This window comes from Heterodontus francisci, chromosome 17 (genome assembly GCF_036365525.1).
Source record: "Heterodontus francisci isolate sHetFra1 chromosome 17, sHetFra1.hap1, whole genome shotgun sequence".
NCBI lineage: Eukaryota > Metazoa > Chordata > Chondrichthyes > Heterodontiformes > Heterodontidae > Heterodontus > Heterodontus francisci.
The window spans coordinates 91,525,859-91,542,813 of NC_090387.1; the positions used below are offsets into that span (position 1 = coordinate 91,525,859).

At 44.7% G+C, this 16,955-nt stretch overlaps 1 protein-coding gene across 1 annotated transcript; it reads left to right on the forward strand.

The window, feature by feature from the left end:
• Positions 1-1,037: 1,037 nt before the first annotated feature.
• On the forward strand, positions 1,038-16,746 carry LOC137378639 (probable G-protein coupled receptor 139). Its single transcript, XM_068048931.1, has 2 exons — positions 1,038-1,122; positions 15,854-16,746. Exons 1-2 carry the CDS (start codon positions 1,038-1,040, stop codon positions 16,744-16,746), a joined length of 978 nt encoding a protein of 325 aa, XP_067905032.1.
• The last annotated feature ends 209 nt before the right edge of the window (positions 16,747-16,955 follow it).

Genomic DNA, 16,955 nt, shown 5'->3' on the forward strand with positions numbered 1-16,955 from the left:
GAGAGATGGCAAATGGAGTTTAATGCGGAAAAGTGTGAGGTGATTCACTTTGGAAGGAGTAACAGGAATGCAGAGTACTGGGCTAATGGGAAGATTCTTGGTTGTGTAGATGAGCAGAGAGATATTGGTGTCCAGGTACATAAATCCCTGAAAGTTGCTACCCAGGTTAATAGGGCTGTTAAGAAGGCATATGGTGTGTTAGCTTTTATTAGTAAGGGGATCGAGTTTCGGAGCCACGAGGTCATGCTGCAGCTATACAAAACTCTGGTGAGGCCGCTCCTGGAGTATTGCGTGCAGTTCTGGTCACCGCATTATAGGAAGGATGTGGAAGCTTTGGAAAGGGTGCAGAGGAGATTTACTAGGATGTTGCCTGGTATGGAGGGAAGGTCTTACGAGGAAAGGCTGAGGGACTTGAGGTTGTTTTCGTTGGAGAGAAGGAGGAGGAGAGGTGACTTAATAGAGACATATAAGATAATCAGAGGGTTAGATAGGCTGGATAGTGAGAGTCTTTTTCCTCGGATGGTGATGGCAAACACAAGGGGACATAGCTTTAAGTTGAGGGGTGATAGATATAGGACAGATGTTCGAGGTAGTTTCTTTACTCAGAGAGTAGTAGGGGCGTGGAACGCCCTGCCTGCAACAGTAGTAGACTCGCCAACTTTAAGGGCATTTAAGTGGTCATTGGATAGACATATGGATGAAAATGGAATAGTGTAGGTCAGGTGGTTTCACAGGTCGGCGCAACTTCGAGGGCCAAAGGGCCTGTACTGCGCTGTAATGTTCTAATGTTCTAATGTTCTAATCATTTCGGTTTATCTCACACACCTCCGCCATTCAGCAGTTTCTGATCCTTCCTCTTTCTGAACTAGTCTTCATTTTAATGCTGTTTGCCTCAATCAGATCTGTTTGTTCAAATGACTGTAAGCAATGGCAATGATCACCCTAACTAATTGTGTCCCTGGAGGATTTATTCTGTCTGTATAAAGGCTCGTTTAGATTATCACAGTCTCAGTTGAAGTCATTGCTTTAAGCTGAACATGAAATATCCATTCAATGTGCTCCCAACACTCGCTGATGTTGACTTCATTTACTGTCTTGTGCTTGGGGCCATCGGAGTGCCCAGTAAGTAATTAATATCTGTTCATTGCTGTCATTGACCAAGTGTTTCTGCTTTGAGCACAATCGGCAATCTGGTTACAAATTGTGCTCAAAATTATGCCAGTTTTGAGAAGTGCTTTTTTTCCCTCTCAACTTTCATTCAAACTCATTTGTATGTCTCTGAATGTCAAATCTGCAAATCTGCCATGGATCAGCACAATTAGTCAGCATTTTAGCATCTATCGATATAAAGATTTCATTTATAATATCCCTTGACTTATTTAAGAATGATAATCTCATGCAGTTTTATTAAACAGCTGAAAATGTGTTTATCACAAAAAAAAATCAGTGTTTAAAATCAATGTGTCCAGTCTTTCACCTTTGTGTAAACTTATTTTAAAAATTGAAAATAATGTAAAAAAAATACAGAACCATTCCATAATTACACTGGTGTACAATAGTCAATTTCTTCGTAAAAAAAAAAATGATGTTTAATGCTTTTAAAACATGCTTCTCAGAGTCCTTGCGCATAAACAAAAACAAAGCTTAATTTTAGGCACCTCCTTGAAGGCTCGCAAATAGGTGCAATTAGTGGAATCGCTCCATGGTAATTAATTAGATCAGGAAAGTGGGCCAGTTCTGTGGACAGGGTCAATATCTAGTGCAATATTTTTAAAACTAAAACAAAAGATTGGAGAAATCCTATTTGTGCTTAACACAATTTGTGCTTATAATTCCATGATCTTTTGCAATTGTTTGGCCGATTTCAGGTGAATTGTGCTGAAAAACCAGTGCTACTGTAAAGCAATTCTTGCCAATGTCTTCACTATTGGCTTTATTTCTGGAGGTTTGATAATGTGGCACTGTGTCTAATATCTTCATAACACAGTCACATGTTTTTGGTGAGTATGTACTGCACATGTGGTATTTACTTAGTGATTTTTATATCAATAATAATGGTTGTGGAATCCCACTGTGGGATGTTTGATTTCATGTGTTACCTCACCTTCCTCGATCTGCTCTTTTAGCAAATACTTAGAAGGTCATTGAGAGGATTGTCAAGGGGGAAGGGGCACCTGAGCCTTACTGGAGATTTATGGACAAGATATGTTGTGGATTCAACAATGATCCATCAAAGTAATAGGTGTGATGCAATGCAAATAGGCAGAAAACAAACCTGATTGAGTTCTTTGATGAAGTAATGGAGGGGGTTGATGAGGGTAGCACAGTTGATGTTATGTCCATGTATTTTGGAAAGGTGGTTGATAAAGTCACTCAATTGTTAAAGACCTGATAGCAGAATGAAAGTCTATGGGATTAAAGGGAAAGTAGTTGTGTCAATATGAAATTGGCTAAGGGGCAGAAAAGAGAGTTGTGGTGAATGATTGTTTCTCAGACTGAAGGGTGGCATACAATGGCATCTGCTAGGTTTCAAAATTTGGACTACTGCTCTTTTTGATTGTTCTTTGTCATTCATATAGATCTAAGAACAAAGAACAGTACAGCACAGGAACAGGTCATTCGGCCCTCCAAATCTGCGCCGATCTTGATGCCTGTCGAAAGTAAAACCTTCTATACTTACCGGGATCATATCCTTCTATTCCCATCCTATTCATGTATTTGTCAAGATGCCTCTTAAACGTCGCTATCGTACCTGCTTCCACTACCTCCCGGGCAACAAGTTCCAGGTACTCACCACCCTCTGTGTAAAGAACTTGCCTCGCACATCCCCTCTAAACATTGCGCCTCGCACCTTAAATCTATGTCCCCTAGTAACTGACTCTTCCACCCTGGGAAAAAGCTTCTGACTATCCACTCTGTCCATGCCACTCATAAATTTGTAAACCTCCATCATGTCGCCCCACCACCTCCGTCATTCCAGTGAAAACAATCCGAGTTTATCCAACCTCTCCTCATAGCTAATACCCTCCAGACCAGGCAACATCCTGGTAAACCTCCTCTGTACCCTCTCCAAGCCTTCACGTCCTTCTGGTAGTGTGGCGACCAGAAATTCTTGCAATATTCTAAGTGTGGCCTAACTAAGGTTCTGTACAGCTGCAGCATGACTTGCCAATGTTTATACTCTATGCCATGACCGATGAAGGCAAGCATGCCGTATGCCTTCTTGACTACCTTATCCACCTGCGTTGCCACTTTCAGTGACCTGTGAAATCTGTACGCCCAGATTTTTCTGCCTGTCAATACTCCGAAGGTTCTGCCATTTACTGTACACCTCCCACCTGTATTAGATCTTCCAAAATGCATGACCTCACATTTGTCCGGATTAAGCTCCATCTGCCATTTCTCCGCCCAAGTCTCCAACCGATCTATATCCTGCTGTATCCTCTGACAATCCTCATCACTATCCGCAACTCCACCAACATTTGTGTTGGCCGCAAACTTACTAATCAGACCAGCTACATTTTTCTCCAAATCATTTATATATAATACAAACAGCAAAGGTCCCAGCACTGATCCCTGTGGAACACCGCTAGTCACAGCCCTCCATTCAGAAAAGCACCCTTCCACTGCTACCCTCTGTCTTCTATGACCGAGCCAGTTCTGAATCCATTTTGAGAGCTCCCCTCTGATCCCGTGTGACTTCACCTTTTGTACCAGTCTGCCATGCGGGACCTTGTCAAAGGCTTTACTGAAGTCCATCATGACCTGGTGTTGGGGATACAGCGCATCATTTTAAAGTTTATAGGTGACATAAAACTTGGAAATGACAGACTTCAGGACGACATAGATTGGTGAAATGGGCAGAGACAAGACAGGTGAAATTTAATGCAGTGAAATGTAATGTGATTAAGTTTGGTAGAAAGAATGAGGATGGATGTACATCTTTTTGAAGATGGCACTGCAAGTTGAGAAAACAGTCAAAAAGGCATATGGTGTTTCTTGGCTTTACGAAGACAGGTTCAGAACAAATAAACAACAACATTTTGCGAACCGTTTCTTAAACACTGTTTAGGTCTGAGCTACAGTATTCTGGCCAATTCCACACACCATATTTTCGGAATAAAGCCAAGGCTTTAAAGAGAGCACAGATGAGATTTACTAGAATGGTCCCAGGGATGAATTGCATCAGTTACTTGAACAGACTGGAGAAGCTGGGGGTTTGTTCAGTCTGGAACAGAGAAGTTTAACTGGAGATTTGATCGAGGCATTCAAAATCATGAAGGGGTTCAATAGATTAAATAAGGCAAAACTGTTACCAGTGGGACAAGGTAACTAGAGGACACAGATTTAAGATAATTGACAAAAGAACCAGAGATGACATGAGGGGACTTTTTATCAGCACGTTCTTGTGATCTGGGATGCACTGCCTGAAAGAGCAGTGGAAGCAGATTCAATAATAAAACAGAATTGGATAAACACATGAAGGGGAAGAAATTGGAGTTTTATGTGGAAAGAGCAGGGGAGTGGGACTAATTGGATAGCTTTGTCAAAGAACTAGCACTAACACAACAGATCAGGTGGCCTCCTTCTGTATTGTATTATTAGATGATGTTATAAAAGCATGTTTATTTTAGAAATGCTGGTGTAATTGTCAAGTATAATCCTAGAGTTCTAGAAGACCTGCGGGCCAGTTGCTGAATCACTGTGCAGCAATATTCACCAAAATAAATTGAAATTGAATCATGTATTTATAACATTGGAAATAAAATGAAGGAGCAAAGCTCAAACTGAGCACTCAGTCCAGTTCTGGTCCCGAGTATAAAAGGAAGCAGTTTAGAGAACAACCAGAAGATCTCTGGGCACTGAGAACAAGTTGTGAAGGACAATTGATAAAACATGGGCTTTTCAGCCTTGAAAGGAGTGGTTGAAAGATGTATTGACTGATGTAAAAAGGCAATAACGATATGCATACTGGGCATTATTTCAGACCAAGCCATGACAAAGGGTCAAGTGGATAAAGTTCCAAACTGGATATTGACAAATTTTCAACAGATTTCAGGAAATTCTTGAAACAAAACATTTAGATTCCTGGACGACTGGGACCGTTTCTGGGGAAGGTGGGACCTGTACAAGCGGGACGGTCTACATGTGAACCAGAGGGGGACTAACATCCTTGCTGGAGTGTTTGCTGGTGCTGTTGGGAGTAGTTTAAATTAATTTGGCAGGGGGAGGAGATGCAGACTCCTCGCAGAATAGGGACACAGCTAAACATAGGAAACCAAACAAGTCAGAGGGAATACAGTGGAAGTAAGTTTCAAGGGAGTAAGACCAGGATGGATGGCCTCTACTTTAATGCCATTAGTATTACAGGTAAAACGGATGAGTTAAGGGCAAGGATTGACACGTGGAATTGTGATATAGTAGCCATCATGGAGACATGGTTGAGGGATGGGCAGGATTGGCAGCTCAATATCCCGGGATCTAGAATCTTCAGGCGAGACAGAGGAGGGGGTAAAGGAGGAGGGGGCATTGCAATATTAGTTAAGGAGTCAGTTACTGCAGTAAGGAGAGATGATATCTTGGAGGGGCATCAAATGAAGCTTTATGGGTAGAGTTTAGGAATAAAAAAGAGACAGCCACATTGCTAGGTGTTTATTATAGACCCCGAGGTAGTCAGCGGGAAATTGAGGAGTAAATATGTGTGTAATTCGCAGAGGTGTGTAAAAATAAAAATAGGATAATTATATTAGGTGATTTCAACTTTCCCAACATTAATTGGATAGTCATCATGTTAAGGGCTTAGATGGAGTGGAGTTCTGAAAATGTATACAGGAGAACTTTTTTAGCTCAATATGTAGAGGATCCAACAAGGAAGGGTGCAGTGCTGGACCTAATTCTGGGGAATGAAGCCAGACAGGTGATTGATATGTTGCTGATAACGATCACAACATGGTACAATTTAAGCTTGTTATGGAGAAAGAAATAGACAAGTTGCAAAAAAAGGTTTTGGATTGTGGGAGAGCGAATTTTAGTAAAATAAGGCAGGATCTGGCCAAGGTAGAATGGAAAGAGTTAGTTGTTGGGAAATCTACAGAAGAGCATTCAAAAAGGAAATGGGGAGGGTACAGGCCCAACATGTTCCCTCTCGGGTAATTGGTAGGAGCAACAAGCCAGAGAACCATGGATGACCAGAAACATTCAGGGTACGATGACAAGGAAAAGAGAGGCTTTTAGCAAATACAAGGAGAGCAAATCAACTGAAACATTAGTGGAGCTGAGAAAATGTAGGATGGAGCTTAAGAAAGCAATTCGGAGAGCAAAGAGGGGTGATGAGAAAGCTCTGGCTGGCAAAAGTAGGGAAAATCCCAAGATATTCTGTAAGTATATCAATGGGAAGAGGATAACCAGGGAAAGAGTAGGACCCATTAGGGACCAAGGGGGAAATCTGTGGGTGGAGCCAGAGGACATTGCTAGGGTGTTGAACAAATACTTCACATTTATCTTCACCCAATAGAATGAGGATGTAGATATGGAACTCAGAGAGGGAGACTGTGAGGTTCTTGAGCAAATTGTTACAGGGAGTGACAAGGTATTGGAGGTTTTGGCAGGCTTAAAAGTGGACAAATCTCCAGGTCTGTCCGATTTGTGTCCCAGAATGCTGTGGGAGGCGAGGGTGGAGATTTCAGAGGCACTGACCCAAATTTCTAATTCCTTTCTGGCCACGGGGGAGGTGCCAGAGGACTGGAGAACAGCTAATGTGGACCCACTATTTAAGAAAGGTTGTAGAGATAAGCCAGGGAACTACAGACCAGTGAGTCTCACGTCAGTGGTAGGGAAACTATCGGGGAAAATTCTGAAGGTGAGAATCTATCTCCCCTTGGAGAGGCAAAATTTGATTAGGAATAGTCAGCATGGCTTTGCCAGAGGGAGATCATGCCTAACAAATGTGATTGAATTTTTTGAGCATGTGACCAGGAGTGTAGATGAGGGTAGTGCAATTGATGTAGTTTACATAGATTTCAGCAAAGCCTTTGACAAGGTCCCTGGGCTCTGTTGCACTAAGAAAAGCTGAGAACATACATAATAAATTCCACTTCGATTTGCTTATCAAGAAAGCAAATGGGATATCGGGTAACTAGATAAGGTGGATTCAAAATTGGCTCAGCTGCAGGAGACAGAGAGTGATGACAGACGTCTGTTTTAGTGACTGGAAGCTAGTGTCCAATGGCGTACCACAGGGATCTGTGCTGGGTCCCCTATTGTTTTCATTTATATAAGCAACATATATGACTATGTGGGGGGTAGGATCAGTAAGTTTGCGGATGACACAAAGATTGGCCGAGTGGTTAACAGTGAGGTTGAGTGTCTTGGTTTACAGGAAGATATAGATGGGATGGTCAAATGGGCAGAAAAGTGGCAGATGGAATTTAAGCCTGAAAATTGTGAGTTCATGCACTTTGGAAGGAGTAATGTGACACGGAAGTCCTCAATGAATGGCCTGACACTGGGAAGTTCTGAGGAACAAAGTGACCTTGGCGTGTTTGTCCATAGATCTCTGAAGGCAGAAGGGCAGGTTAACAGGGTGGTGATAAAGGCATATGGGACACTTGCCTTTATCAATTGAGGCATAGATTACAAAAGCAGGGAGGTCATGTTGGAGTTGTATAGGACTTTGGTAAGGCCACAGCTGGAGGGGGTGCAGAAGCGATTCACCAGGATGTTGCCTGGGATGGAACATTTAAGCTATGAGGAGAGCTTGGATAGGCTTGGGTTGTTTCCGCTGGAACAGAGAAGACTGTGGGTTGACCTGATTGAGGTGTACAAAATTATGAGGGGCATGGACAGGGTGGATCGGGAGCAGCTGTTCCCCTTAGTTGAAGGGTCAGTTACGAGTGGACTCAAGTTTAAGGTGAGTGGCAGGAGGTTTAAGGGAAATTTGAGGAAGATCTTTTTTACCCAAAGCGTGGTGATGGTCTGGAATGCCCTGCCTGGGAGGGTGGTAGAGGCGGGTTTCCTCACATCCTTTAAAAAGTACCTGGATGCGCACTTGGCACGTCACAACATTCAAGGCTATGGGCCAAGTGCTGGCAAATGGGATTAGGTAGACAGGTCAGGTCTCTTTAATACATCGGTGCAGACTCGATGGGCCAAAGGGCCACTCTGCACTGTATTATGCTGTGATTCTGTGATCAAGCTATTTCGACTGGACTTTGGTTTGGATATTAAAACAGATTCCCCGGAGCATGTGAGAAACTACTCAATACTGTCTTGTGTGGAGTGTGGGTACATTATGGGGTTATTCTGGATGTTGGAATTGAAGGTAAATCCAATGATCCTTTTCTTTATCTGTTTTGTGGCCTTGATCCAGATCTGGTTGGGAAGCACTGGAAGATATCCCAAGGCCCTGAAAGTCATGATAAAAATGTAAGTTCATTCTACCACACGAAGCTCCATTCATCTACCATTCCTGTCATTACTATGATGTACCGGCTCCCGTTCGCCATTCATTAATTTGAAATCTTCTTCTTTGGCCTCCTTGTCTCGAGAAACAATGGGTAAGCGCCTGGAGGTGGTCAGTGGTTTGTAAAGCAGCGCCTGGAGTGGTTATAAAGTCCAAACCTAAAGTGACAGACTCTTCCACAGTTGCTGCAGGTAAAATTGGTTGTCGGGGCTGTTACACAGTTGGCTCTCCCCTTGCGTGTCTGTCTTTTTTCCTGCCAGCTGCTCAGTCTCTTCGACTTGTCACTCTTTAGCCCCACATTTATGGTTGTCAGCCAGCTCGGGCGATCACTGGCAACTGACTCCCACGACTTGTGATCAATGTCACAGGACTTCATGTCGCGTTTGCAGACGTCTTTAAAGTTGCGACATGGACGGCTGGTGAGTCTGATACCAGTGACGAGTCCGCTATACAATGTGTCCTTGGGGATCCTGCCATCTTCCATGCGGCTCACATGGCCAAACCATCTCAGGCACCGCTGGCTCAGTCGGGTGTATATGCTGGGAATGTTGGCTGCCTCAAGGACTTCTGCGTTGGAGTTACAGTCCTGCCACCTGATGCCAAGGATTCTCTGGAGATAGCGAAGATGGAATGAATTGAGACATCGCTCTTGGCTGACATACGTTGTCCAGGCCTCGCTGCCGTAGAGCAAGGTACTGAGGACACAGGCTTAATACACTCGGAAATTTGTGGTCCGTGTCAATGCGCTATTTTCCCACACTCTCTTGGCCAGTCTGGACATAGCAGTGGACGTCTTTCCCATGCGCTTGTTGATTTCTGCATCTAGAGACAGGTTACTGGTGATAGTTGAGCCTAGGTAGGTGAATTCTTGAACCACTTCTGAGTGTTGTCACCGATATTGATGCATGGAACATTTCTGACGTCCTGTCCCATGATGTTCATTTTCTTGAGGCTGATGGTTAGGCCAAACTCAATGCAGGCAGCCGCGATCCTGTCGATGAGTCTCTGCAGACACTCTTCTGTGTGGGATGTTAATGCAGCATCGTCAGCAAAGAGGAGTTCCCTGATCAGGACCTACATTGCTTTGGTCTTCGCTCTTAGATGGGCAAGGTTGAACAACCTGCCATCTGATCCTTTTATTTTTTATTTATTTAGAGATACAGCACTGAAACAGGCCCTTCGGCCCACCGAGTCTGTGCCGACCAACAACCACCCATCTATACTAACCCCACAGTAATCCCATAGGCCCTACCACCTACCGACACTAGGGGCAATTTATAACAGCCAAGTTATCTATCACCTGCAAGTTTTTGGCGGTGGGAGGAAACCGGAGCACCTGGAGGAAACCCACGCAGACACAGGGAGAACTTGCAAACTCCACACAGGCAGTACCCAGAATTGAACCCGGGTCCCTGGAGCTGTGAGGCTGCGGTGCTAACCACTGCACCACTGTGCTGCCCCTTGTGTCGAGGAAAATTCCTTCTTCTGAAGACTTGAATGCATGTGAGAGCAGCAGGGAGAAGATCCCAAACAGTGTAGGTGCGAGAACTCAGCCCTGTTTCACACCACTCAGGATAGGAAAGGGATCTGATGAGGCGCCGCTATGCTGAGTTGTGCCTTTCATATTGTCATTGAATGAGGTGATGATACTTCGTAGCTTTGGTGGACATCTGATCTTTGCTAGTAGTCTGAAGAGATCACGTCTGCTGACGAGCTCAAAGGCTTTGCTGAGATAAATGAAAGCATCGCAGAGGGGCATCTGTTGTTTGCGGCATTTCTCCTGTAGCTGGCGATGGGAGAAATGCATGTCATTAGTGGATCTCTCTGCTCGAAAGCCACACTGTGCCTCAGGGTAGACACACTCATCCAGCTTCTTGAGCCTGTTTAAAACGACTCGAGCAAAGACTTTCCCCACAATGCTGAGCAGGGAGATTCCACAGGAGTTGTTGCAGTTACCGTGGTCACCCTTGTTCTGATAGAGGGTAATGATATTGGCATCGCGCATGTCCTGTGGTACTGCTCTCTCATCACAGCACAGGCAAAGCAGTTCGTTGGGTGCTGAAAGTATAGCAGACTTGGCACTCTGGATTATTTCAGGCTTAATGCCGAGCTTCCCAGGGGCTTTTCCGCTGGCTGGAGAATCAATGGCATCACTGAGTTCCGATTTTGTTGGCTGTTCGTCCAGCTCATCCATGGCTGGCAGAGACTGGGCTGCATGGAGGGCGGTTTCAGTGACAACATTTTCCCTGGAGTGCAGTTCTAGGTATTGGTCCACCCAGTGGTCCATTTGCTTGTGTTGGTCAGGGATCATGTTCCCTGATTTAGACTTGAGGGGGGCGATCTTCCTAATGGTTGGCCCAAAAGCTCTCTTAATGCCTTCATGCATTAACAAAGAACAAAGATCAGTACAGCACAGGAACAGGCCATTCAGCCCTCCAAGCCTGCGCCGATCTTGATGCCTACCTAAACTAACACCTTCTGCACTTCCAGGGCCAATATTCTTCTATTCCCTTCCTATTCATGTATTTGTCAAGATGTCTCTTAAACGTCGCTATCGTACCTGCCTCCACCACCTCCCCTGGCAGCAAGTTCCAGGCACTCACCACCCTCTGTGTAAAAGACTTGCCTCGCACATCCCCTCTAAACTTTGCCCCTCGCACCTTAAACCTATGTCCCCTAGTAACTGACTCTTCCACCCTGGGAAAAAGCTTCTGACTATCCACTCTGTCCATGCCGCTCATAACTTTGTAAACCTCCATCATGTCGCCCCTCCACCTCCGTCGTTTCAGTGAAAAACAATCCGAGTTTTTCCAACCTCTCCTCATAGCTAATGCCCTCCAGACCAGGCAACATCCTGGTAAACCTCCTCTGTACCCTTTCCAAAGCCTCCACGTCCTTCTGGTAGTGTGGCGACCAGAATTGCAAGCAATATTCTAAGTGTGGCCTAACTAAGGTTCTGTACAGCTGCAACATCACTTGCCAATTTTTATACTCGATGCCCCGACCGATGAAGGCAAGCATGCCGTATGATTTCTTGACAACCTTATCCACCTGCGTTGCCACTTTCAGTGACCTGTGGACCTGTACGCCCTGATCTCTCTGCCTGTCAATACTCCTAAGGCTTCTGCCATTTACTGTATGCCTCCCACCTGCATTAGACCTTCCAAAATGCATTATCTCACATTTGTCCGGATTAAACTCCATCTGCCATTTCTCAGCCCAAGTCTCCAACCGATCTATATCCTGCTGTATCATCTGACAATCCTCATCATTATCCGCAACTCCACCAACCTTTGTGTCATCCGCAAACTTACTAATCAGACCAGCTACATTTTCCTCCAAATCATTTATATGTACTACAAACAGCAAAGGTCCCAGCACTGATCCCTGCGGAACACCACTAGTCACATCCCTCCATTCAGAAAAACACCCATCCACTGCTACCCTCTATCATCTATGACCAAGCCAGTTCTGTATCCATCTTGCCAGCTCACATCTGATCCCGTGTGACTTCACCTTTTGTACCAGTCTGCCATGCGGGACTTTACTAAAGTCTTGACTAAAGGCTTTACTAAAGTCCATATAGACAACATCCACTGCCCTTCCTCCATCAATCATCTTTGTCACTTCCTCAAAAAACTCAATCAAATTAGTGAGACATGACCTCCCCTTCACAAAACCATGCTGCCTCTCGCTAATAAGTTCCTTTGTTTCCAAATGGGAGTAAATCCTGTCCCGAAGAATCCTCTCTAATAATTTCCCTACCACTGACGTAAGGCTCACCAGCCTATAATTTCCTGGATTATCCTTGCTACCCTTCTTAAACAAAGGAACAACATTGGCTATTCTCCAGTGCTCCGGGACCTAACCTGAAGCCAATGTGGATGCAAATATTTCTGTCAAGGCCACAGCAATTTCTTCCCTTGCCTCCCTCAGTATTCTGGGGTAGATCCCATCAGGCCCTGGGGACTTATCTACATTAATGCTTTGCAAGATACCCAACACCTCCTCCTTTTTGATAATGAGATGACTGAGACTATCTACACTCCCTTCCCGAGGCTCATCATCCACCAAGTCCTTCTCTGTGGTGAATACTGATGCAAAGTACTCATTTACTACCTCGTCCATTTCCTCTGGCTCCACACGTAGATTCCCTTCTCTGTCCTTGAGTGGGCCAACCCTTTCCCTCGTTACCCTCTTGCTCTTTATATACGTACAAGAAGCCTTGGGATTTTCCTTAATCCTGTTAACCAATGACTTTTCACGACCCCTTTTTGCCCTCCTGACTCCTTGCTTAATTTCCTTCCTACTGTCTTTATATTCCTCAAGGGATTTGTCTGTTGCTAGCCATCCAGCCCTTACGAATGCTTCCTTTTTCTTTTTGACTAGGCTCACAATATCCCGCTTTATCTAAGGTTCCCGAAACTTGCCAAACGTATCCTTCTTCCTCACAGGAACATGCTGGTCCTGGATTCTAATCAACTGACGTTTGAAAGACTCCCACGTGTCAGATGTTGATTTACCCTCCAGCAGTCGCCCCCAATCTAAATTCTTCAGTTCCTGCCTAATATTGTTATAATTAGCCTTCCCCCAATTTAGCACCTTCACCCGAGGACTACTCTTATCCTTATCCACTAGTACCTTAAAACGTACGGAATTATGGTCACTCTTCCCGAAATGCTCCCCTACTGAAACTTCGATCACCTGGCCAGGCTCATTCCCCAATACCAGGTCCATGTACGGCCCCACCCCTTTTTGGACTATCTACATATTGTTTCAAGAAGCCCTCCTGGATGCTCCTCACAAATTCTGCCCCATCCAAGCCCCTAGCACTAAGTGAGTCCCAGTCAATATAGGGGAAGTTAAAATCACCCACCACTACAACCCTGTTACTTTTACATCTTTCCAAAATCTGTCTACATATCTGCTCCTCTCCCTCCCGCTGGCTGTTGGGAGGCCTGTAGTAAACCCCCAACATCGTGACTGCACCCTTCCTATTCCTGAGCTCCACCCATATTGCCTCGCTGTACGACCCCTCCGAGGTGTCCTCCCGCAGTACAACTGCGATATTCTCCTTAACAAGTAATGTAACACCCACACCCCTTTTATATCCCCCTCTATCCCACCTGAAGCTTCTAAATCCCGGAACATTTAGCTGCCAATCCTGTCCTTACCTCAACCAAGCCTCTGTAATAGCAACAACATCATAGTTCCAAGTACTAATCCAAGCTCTAAATTCATCTGCCTTACCTGTTATACTTCTCACATTGAAACAAATGCACTTCAGACCACCAGTCCCGCTGTGCTCCATGCCTGCTCTTCCTCTCAGTCTTACTGGCCTTATTTACTAGTTCCCCCTCATTTACTTCACTAGCTTTCCTACTGCTCTGGTTCCCACCCCCCTGCCACACTAGTTTAAACCCTCCCGAGTGACGCTAGCAAACCTTGCAGCCAGGATATTAGTGCCCCTCCAGTTTAGATGCAAGCAGTCCTTCTTGTACAGGTCCCATCTGTCCCTGAAGAGAGCCCAATGGTCCAGATATCTGAAACCCTCCCTTCTGCACGAGCTGCTCAGCCACGTGTTTAGCTGCACTATCTTCCTATTTCTAGCCTGACTGGCACGTGGCACAGGGAGTAATCCCGAGATTACAATCCTGGAGGTCCTGTCTTTTAACTTTCTACCTAACTCCCTAAACTCCCCTCATCACTCTTCCTGCCTATGTCGTTGGTACCGATGTGTACCACAACCTCTGGCTGTTCACCCTCCCCCTTCAGAATTCCCCCTGTCCGTTCAGAGACATCCTTGACCCTGGCACCAGGGAGGCAACATACCATCCTGGAGTCTCTTTCACGCCCACAGAAGCGCCTATCTGTGCCCCTGACTATAGAGTCCCCTATAACTATTGCTCTTCTGCGCTTTCTCCCTCCCTGCTGAACAACAGTGCCAGCCGTGGTGCGACTGCTCTGGCTGCTGCTGTTGTTTTCCCCTGATAGGCCATCCCCCCCCCCAACAGTATCCAAAACGTTATACTTGTTAGAGAGGGGGATAGCCACAGGGGATTCCTGCACTGACTGCCTGCCCCTTCCAGCTGTCACCCATCTATCTACCTGCACCTTGGGTGTAACCACTTCTCTAAAACTCCTGTCCATGACACTTTCTGCCACTTGCATGCTCCTAAGTCCATCCAGTTGCCACTCCAAACGATCCGTGTGGTCTGTGAGGAGCTGCAACTGGGTACACTTCCTGTAGACGTAGTCGTCCGGAACGTTGGAAGTATCAAGGATCGTGGTGAATTAGATACTAATGCATGCAAAACAGTATTTTACCCCAACTCCTCCCAAATCTCTGACTTCACAGATTCAAGTTGTCAGGAGGCTTCATAACTCTCCATGATCTTGTTGTTATCAGATACAGTAGATAGGTGGCCTTTCTCTGAACTCTTGTTTCTTGACTTGGACAGCCTTCATTGAGGTTTGTAATATCCGGTGCTTTCTGAATTTCAGGTTCAGCTTTTAATTTGTCCAAATGTTTGACTGACTGATGTCTTTGATGAATAGGAATACGATTCCTTCAGTTTCTCCGTAAAGTACCTTCTAAAGTTCGATGAAGTAAGATCGCTGTTGATTCACCTCTCTCTGAACAATTACTCCTTCTCTGCTTTGGTCTCATACCCCTACCTTCTGCCATTCTGACAATTTCGATAGGTTCCTGGTATGGTATTTCCTGTTATAATTATGGGTTATTTCTTTCTGTAAGATTTGACTCTGTCTTGAACTCTCAGATAATCTGGATTTGTAGCCCTGGAAGTAATTTTTTGAGTAGGATTGGAAGTTGGTTTCGATGTTTTCTTCCCATTAACAGTTCGGATGGTGCTAATCCACATGACAATGGAGTATGTCTGTAGTTTAGAAGTGTTGATTTTTCTTTAACAGTGCTTTAATAGTTCTGACTCTTTGTTCAGCTTCTCTATTAGATTGTGGAGACCTATGGGAACTTGTTGGATGCATCAATCCACCGATTTTCACAAAGTGCTTGAAGTAGTCGTTTCTAAATTGTGGTCCATTATTGGAGACTATCTGATCAGGTAGACCATGTGTTGCAAAGTTTTCATCCTCCTACCTTGTCCCCCCACACTATTAACACTAGAACCTCTTCCCTCACTGTTCCCCAGGTCATATGGCCAGAATTCATGCCTGTTTTTAAGATTAATGCTGCTTTTATTTCTCTCAGTTGATTCACAATTTGTTTTATTTTACAACCCGTTTCCTGCTGAAAACACTGGTACAATCAGATGTCATTTTCAAATACAGGATGCAGTAAATTCAATGGAATATCCTGTTTAACTGATGCTTTGAACTTGACCAGTAATTCCTACCTTGTTTTTTTTGCAGTTAACTTGCTGGCAATTGTGATCCTGTCTCGGGGAAACTGCGGTCTCTCCAAATGTGTCACTCATTACCTGGTAGCCATGGCAGCGGCCGATCTCATGGTTGTCATGACTGATGTGATTCTGAGGTGGCTGATTGTTTATTTCCCAGTTTCTTTCCTGGATATTACTCCTGTATGTAGTTTGGTTATGGTGCTCATTCCTGCTACGACAATGAGTTCTGTCTGGTTTACAGTTGCTTTTACCTTTGATCGATTTGTGGCCATTTGTTGCCAGAAGCTGAAAACTAAATATTGCACTGAGAAAACTGCAAGGGTGATTATTGGAGCTGTGCCTGTGCTGAGCTGTTTGGAAAGTATTCCCTGGTTCTTCAAATTTAAAGCTCAGTACATCTTCAATAACTTGGAATGGTTTTGCATCACAAAACCAGAGTATTACACTTCAATCTTCTGGGCAGCATACGAGATTCTTCACCGCCTTCTATCCCCTTTGCTCCCATTCGTTTTGATTCTGCTTCTCAACACTCTGACCGTCAGACACATTTTAATAGCTAGTAGAGCCCGCCGGAGACTCCAGGCGGACAGTGATAGGGAGAGTCCCAGTGACTCTGAGATGGACAAACGCAGAAAATCCATCATTTTACTCTTCACTATCTCAGGCAGTTTTATTGTTTTATGGACGACCTATCTTACGTGTTTCCTGTATCAGCGAATTGCATTCATGTCTGATTCCTATACCCCTTCACCCACCGCAGGTACTATCGGATACCTGCTCCAGCTCCTCAGTACCTGCACAAACACCTGTATCTACACAATGACTCAGAGCAAATTCCGAGAGCAGCTGAAAACGGTTGTGAAATATCCTTTCACTGTGATTCACAGATTCATTAAACAGTGAACAAAAAGATTTGTCAGCATTAGAATTCAGTTCCATCTCATAAATAAGGTTATATCCCGATGAGCAGTGCTAAGTTCAGAGCTCAGAGGAGCAGGAATGTATCAGAGCCCAAATCCCAGAGCTCCGAGCAGCTCAGCATTGATTCCCTTACAATATTTATCCAATTCCCTTCGGAAATTTTCTATTGTTTCTGCTTCCAACACCCTATC